Below are 22575 nucleotides of genomic sequence, written 5' to 3'. Positions count from 1 at the left end.
CTCAGGCTGCTCTGCTGGTTGAAATGCAAGGCAAGAATGCTTCACGACTTTTCAATCGGTTATAATAAATAGAAAATTATTTTCCAGCCCTATTTTCAAATTTCTGTTCGGACGTTTACACAACGCGAGGTAGTGCAGTCATCTTCTCGTCTCTCCTCAAGGGCTTTTGATTTCTGATGTTAGTAGCTGCCACTGACCACCAAAACAAGTCAGGAAAAGGCGAAATTATGATACAGGGTTGAACAATTTATGTGGAAAGAAAAGTCCAGCTCTCAATTCACAATGCCAATAGCTCTAACGCAAGAAAATGCAAGACCTATTGCATTGCAAATGCTTGCTTATTTCTGCAGTAATGTGACACTGAATAGGACTAAATGACTTTCATAAACGTTTTTTGTTTCCTTTAAGATATATAGCTTTCATACACAGGCTACATGGATGAATTGCAGTCTTGCTGATTTTTTTCCACACAACAGTGCTAAGACCCGCATGACATCAGATATTACGACACTATGGCGATTTTGTGCTACAAGTCAGAAAGAAGGGTAAGCCAGAGATTTATGAACATGAAATGACAGACATTCAATCAGCTGAAAATGAGATTGGTAAAGCCACTAAGATGCACTGTGTCTAGTTTGAGCAAAGGTAGATCAACAAAAAAAGGAAAAGAAAGAAAAAAGGTTAGAAAAGGAGACCAGACTCTCATAATAAAAAAATAAAAAAAAACTTTAGAGCCTAAATACCCACCCTCTGGAGAAAAAGGAAAATGCAAATATTCTAGCAGGTACAGGTAGGCCTCTATCCGTGATCATCAATAAATCAGCAGGGCCTAAATACTAATGTCTTGAAGTAAAGGAAAATGCAAATATTTGCATACCGCAAGGGACGTTATACGAGCACAGAAACATAGGTTTCAATGAAGAAAAATATTTTTATTATGGGAAACAGGAAGGAGGTTGAAGCAAATTAGAGTCAGTAAGGAAAAAAAAAAAAAAAAAATCAATGGGTTGTTCACGGAAATGGGAGTGTTGCATGAAAATAGGCTACTCAGGCTCCAGTAGGCCAGACACTAAAAAGGAAGATCACAGCAGCATAATTTACCGGGTTGTTGACGTTTCCCAAGAAACTATGTTGAATCCACCAGGTATACTTGCTTAGGCAAGTAAACATTTGTGGACTTTGTTGCATGTGGTACTGGTTTAATCTACTTGCTAAAATACTATGTTGAGAAAATAAGAATTATCCGGGGGGGGGGAATATCCAAATAAATTACAGATAATAACAGCACTTGATGGCTCTCTTGTCTGCTGGTCGGAGTACAGAATGCTTTGGTCATTCGGATATACATATACATGTACTTGTTCTCTCAATTGTTATGCAATTTAACTCATCTATAAGGCAGTGACAGTCACAACACTCGAGCACAAGACAAAAACATGTTTCAGTGGTTTGGCAAACACCGTATGCACACAGAATAAACATAGCCAGCTACTTACTGCACACACAAACTCAGATTTACATTTTCATTAGTAGTGCTATGATCCACAAAAGTTGATGAAGTGCATGCTTTGCGTGATAAAAGCTTTCATCTCACCTGTATTTCTGCAGCCATTCTTTCCAAAGTGCTTTGTTTTCATTAGACAGATCATCTGATGTTATCTGCTGCAACCCAGAGTACCGTTCTATACGTTCCAATTCCTTATTAATATTGGCTTTTGTTCCAATTAAAGCAAACAGCTGTGGGTTTGACTGAGCCAGCATGAGCATCATGGAAAGTTGCCTATGGGAAGCAAAATTGTAGTAATTAAATAAACAAAATTGATAAATCAATGGATAGGCTCTAATTTCTGAATAAAGTTGCAAGTCCTCTACAATTCATGGGAATGTTTGCACACGTTCCATTAGTTCACTGACAGAGGCCACATTTATCACTGTCATTTTAAGGGCTTTCTAAAAAGCGTACAAAACCGAAAAGTAAGTTAACAACTTCATACGGTTAAGTGGTATAATGGTTTCTCTGAATTTGTTTCCCATGCTTGTGTGAACAGAAAGGAAAGTGACACAAACATTTGATCGTGGCATGTAGTGCTGTAGACTCTCATGCTATGCATACTTCTGCCATCTAGTGTTGGGCTCAGATGTGTGCAAGTTATTTTTCTTCACAGGAGTCTTTCGAGTCAGTCACAGTCGGTGACTTCTCCTCTTGCTAGTAATGCATGTGGGCATCAACACCATTGTTAGGCTGTTTCCTGCCACAAGGTGGGTGAGGATGGAGTGTTTTCTGAAGCTATATAGAGATGGATGCCCATGGGAAAAAAGAAAAATGTAAAAGACTAGAAAGATTACTGCACCAACCACAGGTATTCATGGAGGAGGGTGAGCGCATGTATGTCTACAGCACTACATGTCACAAACAGATGTCTACTGGGTAAGTAACATTTTCCGTTTGAAGCATGCGTGGCTGCAGAAACTCATGCTGTGCACAGACTGTAAAGCAGTCCTCCCTAAAGCGGTGGCTAACCTGTAGGTGCTGCAGTGGACTGAAAAAAGTGCATGGAGTATTCCTTGGCCTGTTGTTGAGCTAACAACATCCACAGTAGTGTTGTGTGAAGGTGTATGGTGTCTAACAAGTAGCTGCTTTGCATATTTCAGCTACTGGAATGTTCCCTGGGAAGGCCATAGAAGCTCCTTTCTGTGAGTGGAATGAGCCTTTGGTGGGACCGATAAGGTTGTCTTTGTTTTAGCATAGCAGGTCTGTATATGTCTGATTGAAATGGCCTTCACTTTGTGAGGTTTTGAAAAAGCAACAAATAATTGCTGAATCTTTTTAAATGCTTTTGTTCTACCTATATATAGTCCATGAGAGTTTGTTTGACATCTACTGTGTGAGAAGCCAGTCAGATTGAGGAAAAAACCCAGGGAGTTCTATCGATTGCTTGGAGATGGAATTGGGAAACCACCTTTGGAAGGAATTTTGGATTGGTGTGGAGGACAACCTTGTCTCTATGCACCTGAAAGAAAGGATCTTCTAAGGTTAATTCCTGGAGCTTGCTAACACACCGTAAGGAAGTAATTGCAACTAGAAGAAACTTTCCAAGAAAGGAGCTGGAGTGGACACGAGTGAAGGGGCTCAAAAGCATAGCGAAACTGATACTGAGGTTTCATGATGGTGCTAGGGGGTTGTGGGGAGGAAGTACTCTTTTGAGACCTTCCATAAAGGCTTTGATAACTGGAATTTTAACAAAAGACATGTGCTGTCTGGTTTGTAGGTGAGTAGCCACAGTGGCAAGGCGGAGCCTTTAAGAAGTAAATGCCAGTCCACAATTCTGCAGATGTAGCAGATAGCAGACAATATCCTGTACAGCTGGTGTGAGCAGGTCAATTTGTTTCAGTGACAATAGTGGACAAAATATTTCCATTTTGCTGCATTAATATGCACATGAAATGGGCCTATGTGCTTCTTTGAGAATGGTCATTCATTAAGGTGTTAGTTTAAAATATCCAAATGCTAGGACTTTAGGAACCAGATCACAAGGTTGAGTGACCTGGGTGGAGTATTTCTCCATGGTTCTGTAGAAGGTCCGGCCTGATTAGGAACTTCTCATGAGGAGCTACAGATAGTTCTAGGAGTGTTGTGAACCTTGGTTGGTGAGCCAAAGTGGGTGCTACTAGAATGAGGGCGAGGGATATTTGCCTTAACCTCTGAACAAGAAATGGAAGCAGGGGGAAAAAGAGAAAAAGCATAGGCAAATATCCCTGACTATTTCATCCATAGTGCATTGCCTTTGGACTGTAGGTATCTGGGTGCAAAGTTTGGCCATTTTGCGTTTTCTTTAGTTGCGAATAGGCCTATTTGGAGAAAACCCCACTATTGGAAGTACTGGTGGAGGACTTAGTGGTGGAGTTCCCAATTGTGAAATTGTTGCCCCATCCTGCTGGGAAGGTCAGCAAAGTCGTTCATTCCCGGGAGGTGTCCTGGTAGTAGATGTACTTTGTGATGGAGAGCCTACCTCCAAATGTGTTGGGCGAGCAGAGAGCTTTGTGGAGACCAAGCCCTCCCTGTTTCTGCAGGTAAAACATGCAGTGGTGTTATTTGTGTTAACAAGAACACTTTCCCCTCTCAGTGAGGGAGAAATGCTTTCAAAGATAGTTGAGCTGCTAGTAGCTCTAAGTAACTGATGTGAAAGGCTTGGTATTTGGGTTTCCAATGGCCTTGGATGGCCAGAGTTAATAAATGTGCCCCTCCACCCCAGGAGGAAAGCGCCCATTGTGATGGTGGAACTGGGTCGAGAAAAGGCTGCTTCTGCAACAAGTTTTTGTTGTTCCATCACAAGAGAGCATGACAAGCTTAGATGCTGACCAAGACTAGATCTTCCCAGTGATCCTCAGCTGGAGACCATTGTTGTACTAGACATTCTTGCAATAGACGCATGGTTAGTCGTGCATGAGGCACTGTTGCAGTGCAAGAGGTTATGATGCCTAGAAGCTGTGTAACTGTTCTGGCTGTAACCAGGCAGTCTGGTTGAAATGGAGAAGGGGTTTTGGGATAAGGCAACCCGTTTTCTGACTTGAGAACTGCTTCTAAGTATGGTTGAATTTGTTGTGGCTGGAGCCAGGATTTTGCAATATTGATGGTGAATTCCACCTTCTGTGAAAGATATAAAGTGACAGGAGTGTGCTCTCCGATCTATCAGATCCCTAATGGGCACTGATTGTACAAAGTCCTGAAGAAAGCGGACAACCTTTTAGGCGTAGTAGGCTGAAACGTGTCGACCACTTAAGATGTGAAGGATATATAATCTCTCCCCAACACATCACACCTTCTTGAATCGTGCCCCTTTTACCCCAGTTCTAATACAATAGAACTAACTTAAGATAGGAGGTAATTTTAACTCACTGGACTTTTTCACAAACCTCACCATGTCTCTACACCAAGACACTTCCTCTGGGTGGAGGTAAGACCCGATGATGACGCTACCAGCTGTTAGCACATAAGTGGCCAACAACCTACAGATGATAGAAACCAGTTGTTGAGAGTCACAATATGTTTTTAAGAGATTTCTGGTCTTGGAATCGGTGTGGTTTCACTCACTTCTGATATTTCTTGAGGACACTTGTTTGTAAGCTGCAGACACCTTGGCATGGTGTTCCGAAGACTCTTCCGCACGAAGATGTCCACCGGAACTTTGCCAGCGCTCTGAGACATCTCTAAACGTGGGGCCCAAGGGTCTTTTTAGATTTGAAGGAGCGGCAGCTGATCCACTCAAGCTTGTTGTGCTCGAGAGAAAGGCAATGATTACAGACCACGTCGGTCGGTGGAGATCTGGAATGGCATTGAGGACAAAATCTAAAGGGTGTTCATTCCATCACCCTCACAGAATTTCATGGAACGATTCAAAGGACTGAGAAAACAAGGTGTGAGAAAACAAGGCCCACACAGGGCGAGACCGATCCGAGCATCACCCTGTAGAGGTGGATTCTTCGACCAAATAGGTACTGAAGAAAGGGACAGTGGTGGGAATGTAACAAAATAGCGACTTGTTCATGGGACAGGCTGTATCATAAATCTACTTGTCCTGTAAAAAGAAATCCAGTTGGCCTTTTGGTGCCAATAGTGCAGTGACAAATTATAGCAGCAATTTCATTATATAATAGCTCTGATAACAGGCTCTCTGTTTATGCCAGGGCTCATACTATAGTAAGGTTTGAATACTCGCAATTTCCTTCTTTTGTCACCTTCCCACAGATCACATACTGGGGCTGGAGGTAGCGTGAGCAATAGTTCCAGGGATGTAATGCCCTTTCGAGTCTGTGAAAACCTACTAACTTGTATGTTTTAGGGGTGTTTCACCAGCTCGTCTCCGATTTTATCCCATACTAAGAAAAGTGGAAATTTATTCTGGACAAGGGCAGAAGTAAATCTTCTTCCAGGGTTTGGGAAAGAGTGGTTGGAGGAAAGTGACCTTGTAAACGCTCAACAGATATTCGCATGAGCAGATCTGTGTGTGTGCGAGTGTGTGTGTATGTGTGTGTGTGTGTGTATATATATATATATGGAAAATGTCACTTACCCAGTGTACATCTGTTCGTGGCATGAGACGCTGCAGATTCACATGCTGTGCATTATCCTGCCATCTAGTGTTGGGCTCGGAGTGTTACAAGTTGTTTTTCTTCGAAGAAGTCTTTTCGAGTCACGAGACAGAGGGACCTTTCGGCTCCATTGCGCATGGGCGTTAACTCCATCTTGGATTGTTTTTCCCGCAAAGGGTGAGGTAGGAGTTGTGTATATAGTAAAGGTGCCCATGCAATGGAGTAAGTATGTATGTACATAATGTGATTAAAAGGGATATATATTTACAAATGTACAAGTTTCATCAACATATAATATACAGTTTATCATCAACAAACGGCTACAGGCTCCAGGGGAGGCGGGAGGGCGAATGTGAATCTGCAGCGTCTCATGCCACGAACAGATGTACACTGGGTAAGTGACATTTTCCGTTCGATGGCATGTGTAGCTGCAGATACACATGCTGTGCATAGACTAGCAAGCAGTTACTCCCCAAAAGCAGTGGCTTAGCCTGTAGGAGTCTAAGTTGTTTGAAATAATGTTCGTAATACTGCCTGTCCTACTGTGGCTTGTTGTGTTGTTAACACATCTACACATTAGTGTTTTGTGAATGTATGAGGCGTAGACCATGTGGCTGCCTTACAGATTTCTGTCATAGGTATATTTCCTAGAAAGGCCATTGTGGCGCCTTTCTTTCTAGTGGAGTGTGCCTTTGGGGTAATAGGCAGGTCTCTCTTTGCTTTAACATAGCTGGTTTGAATACATTTCACTATCCATCTGGCAATGCCTTGTTTGGATATTGGATTTCATGCATGAGGTTTTTGGAAGGCTACAAACAATTGTTTTGTCTTGCGAAATTGTTTTGTTCTATTAATGTAATACATTAGTGCTCTTTTCATGTCAAATGTATGTAAGGCTCTTTCGGCTACTGAGTCTGGTTGTGGAAAAAAGACTGAGTTCCACTGTTTGGTTTAGGTGGAACGGTGATATAACTTTTGGTAAAAATTTGGGATTTGTGCGTAGAACCACTTTGTTTGTGTATTTGTATAAAGGGTTCTTGTATAGTAAATGCTTGTATTTCACTTACTCTTCTAAGAGATGTGATAGCTATTAGGAAGGCTACTTTCCAGGTTAAGTATTGCATTTCACAAGAGTGCATGGGTTCAAATGGTGGACCCATGAGTCGTGTTAATACAATATTGAGGTTCGATGAGGGAACTGGTGGTGTTCTTGGGGGTATGATTCTCTTTAGACCCTCCATATATGCTTTGATGACTGGGGTTCTAAAGAGTGATGTTGAATGTGTAATCTGCAGATAGGCAGATATTGCTGTGAGATGTATTTTAATGGACGAAAAAGCTAGATTTGATTTTTTTAAGTGTAATAAGTAGCTTACAATGTTTTTTGCGGATGCATGTAGTGGTTGAATTTGATTATTATGGCAGTAATAAACAAATCTTTTCCATTTATTTGCGTAACAATGTCTTGTAGTAGGTTTTCTTGCTTGTTTAATGACCTCCATACATTCTTGTAAGGTCTAAATGTCCAAATTCTTAGACTTCAGGAGCCAGATTGCTAGATTGAGCGATGCTGGATTCGGGTGTCTGATCTGTTTGTGTTGAGTTAACAGATCTGGTCTGTTTGGTAGTTTGATATGAGTTACTATTGACAGATCTAGTAGCGTTGTGTGCCAAGGTTGTCGTGCCAAAGTTGGTGCTATTAGTATTAGTTTGAGTTAGTTTTGACTCCGTTTGTTTACTAGATACGGAATGAGTGGGAGAGGGGGAAAAGCGTAAGCAAATATCCCTGACCAACTCATCCATAACGCATTGCCCTTGGATTGAGGCTGTTGGTACCTGGATGCGAAGTTGAAGTTTTGGCATTTTGCGTTTTCTTTTGTTGCGAATAGGTCTATTTGCGGTGTTCCCCAGTTTTGGAAGTAGGTTTGTAGTATCTGGTGATGAATCTCCCATTCGAGGATCTGTTGGTGATCTCGACTGAGATTGTCTGCCAACTGGTTTTGAATTCCTGGGATGTATTGTGCTATTAGGTGAATGTGATTGTGATTCGCCCAATGCCAATTTTTTTGTTCTAAGAGACACAGTTGTGATGAGTGCGTGCCTCCCTGTTTGTTTAAGTAATACATTGTTGTCATGTTGTCCGTTTTGACAAGAATGTGTTTGTGGGCTATTAGCGGTTGAAATGCTTTCAACGCTAGAAACACTGCTAGTAGTTCTAGGTGATTTATGTGAAGTTGTTTTTGCTGAGTGTCCCATTGTCCCTGGATGCTGTGTTGGTTGAGGTGTGCTCCCCACCCTACCATGGAAGCATCTGTCGTGATCACGTATTGAGGCACTGGGTCCTGGAAAGGCCGCCCCTGATTTAAATTTATATGATTCCACCATTGTAGTGAGGTGTGTGTGTTTGGCGGTCTATCAACACTAGATCTTGTAGTTGACCCTGTGCTTGTGTCCATTGTGTTGCTAGGCACTGTTGTAAGGGCCGCATGTGTAATCTTGCATTTGGGACAATGGCTATGCATGAGGACATCATGCCTAGTAGTTTCATTATTAATTTTACCTGATACTTCTGGTTTGGGTGCATGCTTTGTATTACGTTTTGGAATGCTTGTACCCTTTGCAGACTTGGAGTGGCAATTTCTTTTTTTGTGTTGATTGTTGCTCCTAAGTATTGTTGTATTTGACACGGCTGTATGTGTGATTTTTGGTAGTTTAGTGAGAAACCTAGTTTGTGAAGGGTTTCTATGATGTATTTTGTGTGTTGAAAACACTGTTCTTGTGTGTTGGTTTTGATTAACCGATCGTCCAGATACAGGAATACGTGTATGTGCAGTCTTCTGATATGTGCCGCTACTACTGCAAGGCATTTTGTAAATACCCTTGGCGCAGTTGTTATCCCGAATGGCAACACTTTGAATTGGTAATGTACCCCTTGGAATACAAACCTTAAGTACTTTCTGTGTGAAGGATGTATCGGTATATGGAAGTATGCATCCTTTAGGTCTAGTGTTGTCATGTAGTCTTGTTGTTGGAGCAGGGGGATTAAGTCCTGTAATGTCACCATGTGAAAGTGATCTGATTTGATGTAGGTATTTAATGTTCTGAGATCTAATATAGGTCTTAGAGTTTTGTCCTTTTTGGGTATTAGAAAGTACAGCGAGTAAACTCCTGTTCCTCTCTGATGAATTGGTACTAGTTCTATTGCATCTTTTTGTAACAACGCTTGGACCTCTAGTCCTAGAAGATCCATGTGTTGTTTTGACATATTGTGTGTTTTCGGTGGGACGTTTGGAGGGAATTTAAGAAATTCTATGCAATAACCATGCTGGATAATTGCTAAGACCCAAGTGTCTGTTGTTATTTCCTCCCAATGTTTGTAAAACTTGGTTAGTCTCCCCCCCCACAGGTGTTGTGTTGGGGATTTGTGACGTCAAAGTCACTGCTGGTTTTGAGGAGTTTTGGAACTTTCCCTTACTCTTTGGAATTGGCCCCCTCTATATTGTCCCCGGAAACTTCCCCGCTGATATTGGCTCTGATAAGTGGGCCTTGTTTGTGAGGTTGTGGGTTCTGTGCTTTGTCCTCGAAACCCCCCTCGAAACTGTGTTTTACGAAATGTGCCTCTGCTCTGTGGGGAGTAGAGTGCGCCCATGGCTTTGGCCGTATCAGTGTCCTTTAAGTTTTTCGATAGCAGTGTCCACCTCCGGCCCAAAAAACTGCTGCCCGTTAAATGGCATATTCAGCACGGCTTGTTGTATTTCCGGCTTGAATCCTGATGTACGCAGCCATGCATGTCTCCTTATGGTCAACTGCTGTATTTACTGTCCTAGCAGCTGTATCTGCTGCATCCATTGCCGAGCGTATCTGATTGTTTGAGATACTCTGTCCTTCCTCCACCACCTGTTGTGCCCTTTTTTGGAACTCTTTGGGTAGGTGTTCAATGAAATGTTGCATTTCGTCCCAATGAGCCCTATCATATCTCGCCAGCAATGCCTGTGAATTGGCAATGCGCCATTGGTTGGCCGTTTGTGCTGCAACCCTTTTCCCCGCAGCATCAAACTTGCGACTCTCCTTGTCTGGAGGTGGTGCGTCTCCCGAGGTGTGTGAGTTCGCTCTCTTGCGAGCTGCCCCTACTACCACAGAGTCTGGTGTTAATTGCTGCGTGATGTATACAGGGTCTGTTGGCGGTGGCTTGTATTTCTTCTCCGCCCTTGGAGTTAGGGCTCTGCCCTTCACAGGCTCCTGAAACACCTGTTTGGAGTGTTTTAGCATTCCAGGTAGCATAGGGAGGCTTTGGTATTGGCTATGTGTGGAGGATAGGGCGTTAAATAAAAAGTCATCCTCAATAGGCTCTGCATGCAGGGTGACATTATGAAACTCCGCTGCTCTTGACACCACCTGTGTGTAGGCTGTACTGTCCTCAGGTGGCGACGGTCTCGCTGGATAACAGTCTGGGCTGTTATCTGACACTGGCGCATATAGATCCCATGCGTCGGGATCATCCTGACTCATTCCAGTATGAGTTGGGGACTGCATCAGTGGTGGAGTGGCTACCGGTGATGTGTGCGTGGAGGAGATGGTGGCGGTGTTACTTTTCTTGCCACCTTTGCCTGTGGCTGCTTGTCTTTCTTGAAAGGCAAGTCTTCTTTTCATCCTAATTGGGGGAAGAGTACTTATCTTCCCTGTGTCCTTTTGGATGTGGAGCCTTCTCTGAGTGTAGTCTGGCTCCATTGACTCTAGTTCCTGTCCGAACCTATGTCCTTGCATTTGTGAGGACAGTCCCTGTTCCTCTGTGTAGGAACTTCTTTTCGGTTCCGAGGCCGGATGTTTCGGAATGGAAACTTTTTCGTTAGTCTTTTTCGGCTCCGATGACACTTTTTTAATTTTCGGCTTTCCGGTCTCTCGGTGCCGAACTTGCTCGGACCCGCTGTCTCGGGTCGAGTCTGCTCTGTGCCGGTATCTCGACCGGAGTCGGATGTCTTCGACACATGCGTGCCCTTTTTCGGTGCCGATGATCGGTCACCTATTTTTCGGGTTAAGCCATGGCCTGCTGGCGGTGGCGTCCCCTGGGCTTTAGCGGTCTTTCCGGGAGTTTTGTGTGTCGACGTCTTAGTCACGGTTTTCGGCGTCTGTTCGAGATCGACCTCGTCCGAGTCAGACTCCTTGATGGAAAAGGTTTCTTCTTCCTCCTCCAAGTGTTTTTGTCCTGTTGGCGCCGACGCCATCTGTAGTCTTCTCGCTCTTCGGTCTCTTAATGTCTTCCTCGACCGAAACGCTCGACAGGCTTCTCAAGTATCTTCTTTGTGTTCTGGAGACAAACACAAGTTACAGACCAGATGCTGATCTGTATAAGGATACTTGTTGTGACATTTGGGGCAGAAGCGGAATGGGGTCCGTTCCATTAGCCTTGAAGAGGCACGTGGTCGGGCCGACCACGCCCTGACGGGGGATCGAAAACCCCAAAGGGCCACCGGAGCTCTTCAAAATTTGGTGTCGATCTGTTGTAACTAACCCGATACCGTACGCAAACAATACCGTCAAATTTTCCGAGATTCTAACTATCTTTCCGAACCGAAACGCGGAGCAAAAAGGAACACGTCCGAACCCGATGGTGGAAAGAAAACAATCCAAGATGGAGTCGACACCCATGTGCAATGGAGCCGAAAGGGGAGGAGTCCCTCGATCTTGTGACTCGAAAAGACTTCTTCGAAGAAAAACAACTTGTAACACTCCGAGCCCAACACTAGATGGCGGGATGTGCAAAGCATGTGAATCTGCAGCTACACATGCTATCGAACATATATACACGCACGCACAGTTTTAAAAAAAGCAATCACTTGACTGGCTTATTTATTGCTGCTGCAGAGAATGTTTTCAGTTGGGAGCCTGTGCTCACCCCCCAGCTGAAGGGGTACTTGGCCCAGCTGCTCAGGATCCTTAGTAGGTCGGGCCCTGACACATCAGGGGTAAAAAGGTCTCAATCCCCAAGGTCGGCCCAGTAGCTCCTACTTGCCCCGTAGCCCCCTGAAGAGGGTTCTGACAATGTTGAATGAAAGGTATGGTTCTCCCTTTCTTTTTCACCAAGGGTGAGTGCATTTACACTACCCCTCCTAATAAAGGCGCAAGTGCTGAAGACAAATGTTATTGGGAAGACGCTACAATGTCTGTCCCACATCCACCGTATTTGGTCCTTCAACTTCAGGGAAGGGGTCTTCCTCCCTTTCATTTCACTCCCCGATATAGGCAAATCTTAAATCATTTATTTCTATAAATAACATTCTCTTAGACACCAAATGCAATTCCTTTCAAACATTCATCCATCACATGCCTACCTGGTTGGTTCTCTAATAGTAGTTTCTAGGTTTAACAATACTCTATCAATTTAGGTTTTTAAAAGATTTTTTTTAAAATTATTCTAGGCCTTTTACTGAGCCAAATGAAATGGTGATAGCCTTCTCTGTAGATCTTACATAACATTCTTTAGCAGCACCACAGAAGCATAGACCGGGTAAATGTCGATTTTCAAGCAGGGCACAAAGAACTCTAGTTATCTGAATGGCTACCCATAATCTGTTGTCACATAACTGTTAAGTGTCTTGGTGTATTAAGTATGTGTGATTTGGGAAATACTATTTTAAATCCAATCACCTCAGAAAAGCTCCAATAACTCATAATAAATAAAAAAAAATGTACAACTGCCATATCCTACCTCACCTCATCCCCACAATATTCTTCAGTGAAATCTCTTGCATGTAGTGTTTTCAAGAGAGCTGTGCAATGTTTATACTGTAACAGGGAAGAAATATTTTAAAGTATACCACTTAGGAAATTTAGCAGATACACTTTTTCAGATTATAAGGACTGTCCAAATCTGTACGGAGTTTCAAAATCTGAAAGTGTGAATGCTTCAGTTTGGCTGATACAGTGCAGCATGGTAAAAGTCTAATTATACTGTTTAGTACCATCTTGTAGCAATACTGTATCTACAACAGTGGTTCTTAACCTGTCTGGGGACCTCTAGCAGCCCATGAGACATACTCATGGGGTCCGCGATAGGTTAGAATGATAAGTAAGATTAACAGATTAATGAGGTGAGTATATAAATAAGAAGCAACATTTAATATTTCAATATTAATATGTTCTGTAAATTTGAAGGAATGTGAACTTGGAGGCTAGAAATTAAGTTGGTATCACAGACTGATTTGTGGGAGCAGTGTATGTGCATCAAACAGAATGTAGTATGTAAAATGGGTGACCTCAATTGAATATAGAAAAGCTTCAATGTTCCCATTAAAATATTCTGTTTTCATATTTGCTTGCACATTAGTATTTAATCATTTATGTACTTGTTTGATGAAAGTTGGTTTCTGTATTTTTATGTATTGCTTTGTGGTTCAAATCAATGAAACTGCTGAGACTGGGGTGCTCAGATTCCAATAATGATTCAATGCGAGTCCCCAGATCCCAGCAATGATCACCTGGGTGTCCACAGAAGTAAAAAGGTTAAGAATCAATGATCTAGAGCATTTTCAGTGTGTTGTTAACTTTACCTCGGGTCCATCTTTGGTTTGTAAACTACTTTTAATTCTTCAATAGATGCACATTGCTCAACTATCTTCTGCAAGAAAATATCTTGCTCCTCAGGATCTGATGCTCCAGAAAAGGAGCTCAACAAACGGAAAGAGTTCGTAAAATCTGCACCTGTGAAATGTAATATCTTCAATTAATGATAAAACAGAAACAGGCAATGCTAATTTACATCAACTTCATCTCAATATTAAACATATAACTGATTTTAGCTGCAGGTCTTTGTAAAGTATTGACTGAAATGTTGTGTTGCTTGTTGATAAATAAATGAAGTTAGATAGTTTTAAGTAATTTGAAATAACCGCAGGACGGACTCAACTTCAGACTCCAGTGGGAGCCATTTAGAGAAATAAGTAAAGGAGATTTTTACAGATCACTTCATTGTGAACAGTCTGGATTTCTTGTTTATCAATGTGAAAACAAAATGGTATGACATGTAGTCCCAGAAACGAGTTAGTATATTTTTGTAATTATTTGCTTGCTTCCACTGTTGCAAACAATTCAGACTGTTCAAGCAAAGCTTGCACACTTGTAAATGTTTTGCATCATGCACTCACATTCAATAAGGAGATGCACGCATATCAAAGGATGTGCTTTTGCAAATTTATGTTACGATCTGCACAATGCCATACAAAAGGGGCAGGAGAAGAGCCTATGGTTATGCTATTGTATCTCTGACTCGTGAAAGGAGTGAAGCCTTAGTGAACCTCCTTAGTCCACGAGTTCCTAGGTAATTCGAAGAGGTATGAAAAAGAAAAAAAAAAAAAAACCTGGCTTTTGAACCTTATTTTTATAAGACTCAATTGCCCAATTACTGGTGATCTGATGGTGTGAGGTGCTTTACTGCAAGTGGTTAAATCTAGATACTGCAGAGCGAGGCATTTGCTGGTTGCTGTTTATACCTCCTATCCATTGTTTTCACTTGGAAAATGGGTAATAACATGCGGAATTCTGTGCTTCCAGCACCATATTACTGCATATTTTCATCCAGTACGTATCAGCAGTAATGACTCACTGAAGGAGAAAAGTGCAAGATGTGCAGTAATTACTGGGGTACTCAGAATTACAATATGTGCAATAACAGGACTTACTGCACATGCCAGAATTCACTACTCACGTGTAACCAGTAACTAAGAATTTAAGTACTCTGCAACTTAAGTAGGCATGCTCAGAAGATCCATGTGCAACTTTGCAACCTGGCATGAACCTTCATATAGCATCTCAACTAGAAACACTGCACCGAGATTACAACAAATTGTACTCAGATTGTATAGCTTGTGGTCAGGGAACTAGTACATACAGGATTATGTTTGGCAAAAACATAATGGCAGCCAAGTCATTTTTTATTTTGGAATAAACAACTCCCCATCTCTCTCTCTCTCTCTCTCTCTCTCTCTCTCTCTCTCTCTCTCTCACACACACACACACACACACACACACACACACACACACACACACAATTGGAGCACACACACAGAATTGGAGGGAGGTAGGTGGGTAGGATTATTTATTTTATTTTTTTAAGTACAGGAAATCTGTGGTCTTGGGGCACAGATGAGCAAGTTACTTAACTTCAGGGGCGCTCTTTCTGAAAGATATTCTATGTAACTTCAGATTCCTCACCTTGTGAATATCCCCAGGAGCCAGACTTGATCTGGAGATGTCTTAGCAAATCGTGGCGTGTTGCAGCTCTGAGTCTACCCTGTACTGCCCCAGAAATGACACTGGAGCTACATATAACACCTACCCCAGCAAGCTAACATATGTTTCTTTCTTAACCCTGTTCAAGCTATCAGACGGGGAGACAATACAGATCAGAGTTAAAAGAACGCAGACCTCTAAATTGTAATCTTTTTAAATAGAAAAAAAGATCCTATTCCACAGAATGGCAAAGGGTGTCAGTCTCTCAGGAATCAGCAGTTTGAGTAATCCCCCAGAAATTGTGATACCAGTTAAATATCTAGTTCTTTCTGATGGAGATTTCGACCATAGAATCCTCAACAACTTGTAAACAGATGCCAGGCAGTACACACTCCAATGTGGTATGTCGATGGAATTGTTAGACTAAAGAGTTCTGCAGGACCGGATGGGCAAAGTGCTGCTCCCATCGGATCTTGCTACCAAGGTAGTAGTGCTTCATGGACGTGTGTTTTTGCACCCATGTAGCAGTAGATTTCCAAGAAGGCATTCCATGTGCCAATGCTGTGGTAACAGCCTAGACCTGGTGGAATGAGCCCTTGTGCTCCCTCAGTGGTTACTACCTGGCTGGTGCATACCAGACCTTCATGCAGAGCACTATCTATGTAGAGATCATTCTTTTTACACTGCTTTACCCTCCTTTGCCCCAGCAAACCCTGCAAAGAGTTGATCATCCATCTGGTGTTATCTGGTAAGATCAATATAGAAACGCTAAGCTTTTTTTTGGACCCAAGCGAGGTAGCCCCTCATCCTCAGATGGATGAGGTGAAGCAAAGAACGCTGAAAGGGCGAGAGACTAACCATAGTGAAACAGAGCCATGACTTTTGGTAGGAAAGCTGCCTTGGTTCACAATTTTGTCTGGAAAAAAGGTGGTATATGGTGGCTGGACAGATCAGGCTTTCAACTCTCACACACGACGAGCTGACGTAACCTATTAGAGCAAAACAGTTTTCAGGGTTAGAAGACACGGAACAGTTATGTAGCAGCTCAAAAGGAGTGCACTTCAATAATATTAGGACCAAATTAAGGTCCCACTGTGGCATCATAAAAGGTTTGGGTGGAAACATGTGGGTCAGCCTTTTCAAGAACAGGTGATCTAAATAACTATGGTTGATCAGGTAACTGCGCTTGTAAAGGTTGGATTTGCACAGAAGCACACCAAGCGACATTTCCCAGCGTTCAGCACACATGGTGTAGGAAGTTGGCTCTGTATGTGCTATTTCAAAGTAAGGAATAGCATGCACAGAGTCCAAGGGTTCCCCTTAGAGGTAAAATAGTGGTAAAAATAGATAATACTAATGCTCTATTTTGTGGTAGTGTGGTCGAGCAGTAGGCTTATCCAAGGAGTAGTGTTAAGCATTTGTTGTACATACACATAGACAATAAATGAGGTACACACACTCAGAGACAAATCCAGCCAATAGGTTTTTGTATAGAAAAATATCTTTTCTTAGTTTATTTTAAGAACCACAGGTTCAAATTTAACATGTAATATCTTGTTCGAAAGGTATTGCAGGTAAGTACTTTAGGAACTTCAAATCATAAAAATTGCATGTATACTTTTCAAGTTATTGACAAATAGCTGTTTTAAAAGTGGACACTTAGTGCAATTTTCACAGTTCCTGGGGGAGGTAAGTTTTTGTTAGTTTTACCAGGTAAGTAGGACACTTACAGGGTTCAGTTCTTGGTCCAAGGTAGCCCACCGTTGGGGGTTCAGAGCAACCCCAAAGTCACCACACCAGCAGCTCAGGGCCGGTCAGGTGCAGAGTTCAAAGTGGTGCCCAAAACACATAGGCTAGAATGGAGAGAAGGGGGTGCCCCGGTTCCGGTCTGCTTGCAGGTAAGTACCCGCGTCTTCGGAGGGCAGACCAGAGGGGTTTTGTAGGGCACCGGGGGGGACACAAGCCCACACAGAAATCTCACCCTCAGCAGCACGGGGGCGGCCGGGTGCAGTGTAGAAACAAGCGTCGGGTTCGCAATGTTAGTCTATGAGAGATCTCGGGATCTCTTCAGCGCTGCAGGCAGGCAAGGGGGGAATTCCTCGGGGAAACCTCCACTTGGGCAAGGGAGAGGGACTCCTGGGGGTCACTTCTCCAGTGAAAGTCCGGTCCTTCAGGTCCTGGGGGCTGCGGGTGCAGGGTCTCTCCCAGGCGTCGGGACTTTAGGTTCAAAGAGTCGCGGTCAGGGGAAGCCTCGGGATTCCCTCTGCAGGCGGCGCTGTGGGGGTTCAGGGGGGACAGGTTTTGTTACTCACAGTATCAGAGTAGTCCTGGGGTCCCTCCTGAGGTGTTGGATCGCCACCAGCCGAGTCGGGGTCGCCGGGTGCAGTGTTGCAAGTCTCAGGCTTCTTGCGGGGAGCTTGCAGGGTTCTTTAAAGTTGCTGGAAACAAAGTTGCAGCTTTTCTTGGAGCAGGTCCGCTGTCCTCGGGAGTTTCTTGTCTTTTCGAAGCAGGGGCAGTCCTCAGAGGATGTCGAGGTCGCTGGTCCCTTTGGAAGGCGTCGCTGGAGCAGGATCTTTGGAAGGCAGGAGACAGGCCGGTGAGTTTCTGGAGCCAAGGCAGTTGTCGTCTTCTGGTCTTCCGCTGCAGGGGTTTTCAGCTGGGCAGTCCTTCTTCTTGTAGTTGCAGGAATCTAATTTTCTAGGGTTCAGGGTAGCCCTTAAATACTAAATTTAAGGGCGTGTTTAGGTCTGGGGGGTTAGTAGCCAATGGCTACTAGCCCTGAGGGTGGGTACACCCTCTTTGTGCCTCCTCCCAAGGGGAGGGGGTCACAATCCTAACCCTATTGGGGGAATCCTCCATCTGCAAGATGGAGGATTTCTAAAAGTTAGAGTCACTTCAGCTCAGGACACCTTAGGGGCTGTCCTGACTGGCCAGTGACTCCTCCTTGTTATTCTCATTATTTTCTCCGGCCTTGCCGCCAAAAGTGGGGCCTGGCCGGAGGGGGCGGGCAACTCCACTAGCTGGAGTGTCCTGCTGGGTTGGCACAAAGGAGGTGAGCCTTTGAGGCTCACCGCCAGGTGTGACAATTCCTGCCTGGGAGAGGTGTTAGCATCTCCACCCAGTGCAGGCTTTGTTACTGGCCTCAGAGTGACAAAGGCACTCTCCCCATGGGGCCAGCAACATGTCTCGGTTTGTGGCAGGCTGCTAAAACTAGTCAGCCTACACAGATAGTCGGTTAAGTTTCAGGGGGCACCTCTAAGGTGCCCTCTGTGGTGTATTTTACAATAAAATGTACACTGGCATCAGTGTGCATTTATTGTGCTGAGAAGTTTGATACCAAACTTCCCAGTTTTCAGTGTAGCCATTATGGTGCTGTGGAGTTCGTGTTTGACAGACTCCCAGACCATATACTCTTATGGCTACCCTGCACTTACAATGTCTAAGGTTTTATTTAGACACTGTAGGGGTACCATGCTCATGCACTGGTACCCTCACCTATGGTATAGTGCACCCTGCCTTAGGGCTGTAAGGCCTGCTAGAGGGGTGTCTTACCTATACTGCATAGGCAGTGAGAGGCTGGCATGGCACCCTGAGGGGAGTGCCATGTCGACTTACTCGTTTTGTCCTCACTAGCACACACAAGCTGGCAAGCAGTGTGTCTGTGCTGAGTGAGAGGTCTCCAGGGTGGCATAATACATGCTGCAGCCCTTAGAGACCTTCCTTGGCATCAGGGCCCTTGGTACTAGAAGTACCAGTTACAAGGGACTTATCTGGATGCCAGGGTCTGCCAATTGTGGATACAATGGTACATTTTAGGTGAAGGAACACTGGTGCTGGGGCCTGGTTAGCAGGGTCCCAGCACACTTCTCAGTCAAGTCAGCATCAGTATCAGGCAAAAAGTGGGGGGTAACTGCAACAGGGAGCCATTTCTTTACACATGGATTCTGGTAGAAGGGTGCCTTGTTGCCAAAATGGCATCTACTACTTCAGGAGAGAGATCTAAAGCAGGCAGACCTGGATGTAGGACTCTCCTCTCTTGCTGCAACAGAAGAACCTCTCAAAGCACTCGCTCGATCAGAGGCTAAACATTCATGGCCAGAAGTTATAAGTACCATACTTTCCTAGCCCAGTCTAGGACCACTAAGATGACTTGGCCCAGTCTTTCCTGACAGAACATTTGGGCAGAGGAGGTAGAGGCTTCAAGCCTTTCAGTAGTTCAGAGTTCCATTTCAGTTGGAAGCCATCGCCTAGGGAGAACACATAAAAGCTTGGACACTGCAAGTTCTTGGCAGTGGGGAAAAGATCAAGCCAAGGTTCTGCTCATTGCTAGAAGATGCCCTATCTCACCTCAGAACGTAATCACCATTGGTGATCTGCTAGGCAATGTCGATTGAGTTTGTCCGCCCTGGCATTTGAAGATCCTACCAGGTGGTAGATGAGCAGGCATATGACTTGCCAACTCAGCTAGCTAGAGGCATAACATCTCCTGGCACTGGGTCTATGACCGCATACCACCCTGCTTGTTGTAGTACCACATGGAGGTAGTGTTATCCAGGAGTACCTGCACCTGCCCCCCCTTGATGGATGGGAGGAAGGCTTTTAGTGCCCAACAGATCGCCCACAACACCAGAAGACCGATGTGGAGCCAGGTCTCTACCCCCGACCAGGGTCCTATGATTTCCACCCCTCCCAGATGGCCTCCCCAACCTAGCAACAATCACCCATCTCAACCTCTGTGTGTGGTATGGGGAGTGGCCTGCGACTGGTCTTACTGCACTCTAGCAACCATCACTGCAGATCTTTTATAGTTTGTTTTCTCAAACACCTGGATGAAAACCAACAGGTTTTCTTGGTGCTGAACCCACCAAGTCCTCATCTCCCACAACAGAGCCTCCATTTTCCACCCTGCATGGTCTACTGGTAGGATGCAAGATGCCAAGAAATCTCAAAGCTACTCTCATGGAGACCCAGGCCAAAGGCTGAAACATCTGAATCATAATCCGAATGTCCCGGAAATCAATGAGATGGAGGGAATGCTCGAAACTGCACAGTACCCAGAATGGATTGGATGACCAGAAACTAATGCGAAGGACTTGTGTGACTTTGGCACAGATGGTAGGTTGTTTGACGTCGTCTGGAGGTGGTTCACGACTGATTGAGGCAAGCCCAGTCGTCAATGTATGTGAAGACAGATATTCCCATCCTCTGAAGCTGTGCAAAGACCATTACTATCACTTTTGGGAGCACTGAGTGGATATTGTGAGGTCAAAGGTGAGCAGAGACAACAGAAAATGCTCGAGTCCCACTTGGAACCACAGGTTACACCTGTGAGAGTAAAAGACAGATATGGAAAGAGGAGTGCTGCCAACCCAATACAACCATCCACTGGGTTGTGTGTTGCCCCAGAAGTCATGCAGGCCGTCGGCTGGGTCCCCTACCTCTACCTTGAAATGATTTAGGGAGGGGGGGTGGGTGGGGGGGGGGGGGGGGGGGAGGCTTATTGTTGAAGAGGAAGGCCTTGGCGTTGCCTCTGCTGGATGCCCTTTCCAAAGCCTCAAAAAGGGTTTTAGTGTTGGGGAAACTGATGCAAGAGTGCTGAAAAGCATAGGGGGCAAACTGTGGCAATGCCGTCTTTGAAAAGTTCCATGGACCTGTCTCTGAAGAGATGGATGCCATCTCTGAAGAAGCCTATAAATCTCATCCAGGCATGGTGGCAAGGCCCCACGCTGGTGCAGACTTCCATCCCCAAGCAATATGTGATGTCTAGCCTACATCTGATGAGTTATTTCGCAGGGTCTAGTCCCTCTTGTAGGATCTGAGCCAAACTGGTGCAAAACTCACCAGGGACTGCAAGCAATATTTAATTACGATGTCCCATAACCTGCACAAGAGTACCATCCTAAGAGTCCCCATGCTTTTGGACTCCCTCTCTGGGGGCGTAGTAGGTAAAGAGTTAAATTTCAACCTGCAAGTCACAGGCAGGCATGATCCACGTTTGGCACAAGTGTCCATTAAGGTATCAATTAGAGACTCCTTGAATTGAGAGCGGGGGGGGGGGGGAGTAAGAGAACGGCTGTGAAGAAGTCTGTTTCCCGAGAACATTAGTCTTGACCTCTACTGATAGAAGTTGAGGTCTTGCACAGCCCTATTAACAGCCATAGCAAAAGATGCAGACTGCTCAGTCAAAGGGCCAGGTGGAGAGTTCATGCCAGTGGTGGAGACATATCTAGCCCTCTGGCATCCTAAATATACAAAAACAGATTTTCTTCCCTATAAAAGCTTGGTATAGTCATCCCCGTTATCACCATCATAGCATTATGGATCCGAAAAAGGTGTGCGTAGAGCAAATGTCCCATTCCAGGTCAAATGGGCCCGCAAGCCCTGTCTGCGGTCGAAGTGGATTTATTTCCAAGTCAGAAAGAACAGTTGGGTCTTCAGGTTCAGTGCCACTATTGACACACAGGGAACTGGAAAGGATCTCAGTGTCAGGTGATAAGTCAGGACAGGCATCCGCCTCCGATTTGGGGCAGGTCTCGCAGCAGGGTCAATAGGCACAGTCTGACTGGATGCCTTCTCGAATCTTTGGGGCCCATAGGCGCACCTGACCGAGATGGTAGAGTATTGACTTTATGAAACCTGGCCTCTTTGAAGTCTTCAACCTGTTGCAGCAGCAGTGCAGCTGAAGGGCCCCAGGATTCAGACTGGATCTTGTCAAGCTGGGGAACTGGCTTTGAGTGGAGGACAGAGCCCGAGAGGCACTCTGACATCCGTAGGAAAAAGGAGTAGCATTTAAACGCATTTTTTTTTTTTTTTTTTTTTTTTTAAAGAAACTAGGACCTCCCTCTCTGAGCGGTCCAGAGAAAACATTTGTTTCCTTGACTTTGGCCAAAACCGGCCCTTTCTGTGGTTATTTGTGGCTCTGATGTGATTTCCAGGCTGGGACAGTCAAGCCGCACGGCTCCACATACTGGTGTGCAATGACATTGCTGAGAAAAATCTCTGGAACTAGTCTGGTGATATTTCCAAGGTGACCAATCTGGGGTATGCATCAGAAGGTTCTCTTCACCTCAACCCAAGTAATCATGATAATCTTTCCTGCCTACAATGCCCCACCTTACAAACTTAATCATGGAAAACATGCACATGAAAGCTTAAATAGGTTAAGATTTACAGCACAGTTACCAGGGACCCCAGTGTGGATGGGCTGCCACTAAAAATATTTCTGATGACAGAACTAGCTAAGGCATTGATATTTGAAGC

General features: G+C 44.4%; 1 protein-coding gene across 1 annotated transcript in view; it reads right to left on the bottom strand.

Annotated features, from left to right (window-relative positions):
* The window catches only part of SELENOO (selenoprotein O), a 99475-nt gene that overhangs the window by 36386 nt on the left and 40514 nt on the right, over window positions 1–22575 (bottom strand). Inside the window, exons 6-7 of the mRNA XM_069229635.1 lie at window positions 13638–13788; window positions 1595–1780 (exon numbers count right to left, since the gene is read on the bottom strand). Coding sequence (XP_069085736.1) covers window positions 1595–1780; window positions 13638–13788 — 337 coding nt within the window. The remainder of the gene's footprint in view (window positions 1–1594; window positions 1781–13637; window positions 13789–22575) is intronic.

The sequence above is a fragment of the Pleurodeles waltl genome, chromosome 4_1 (assembly GCF_031143425.1).
Source record: "Pleurodeles waltl isolate 20211129_DDA chromosome 4_1, aPleWal1.hap1.20221129, whole genome shotgun sequence".
Classification (NCBI taxonomy): Eukaryota; Metazoa; Chordata; class Amphibia; order Caudata; family Salamandridae; genus Pleurodeles; species Pleurodeles waltl.
This window is presented reverse-complemented; position numbering and strand designations above follow the sequence as displayed.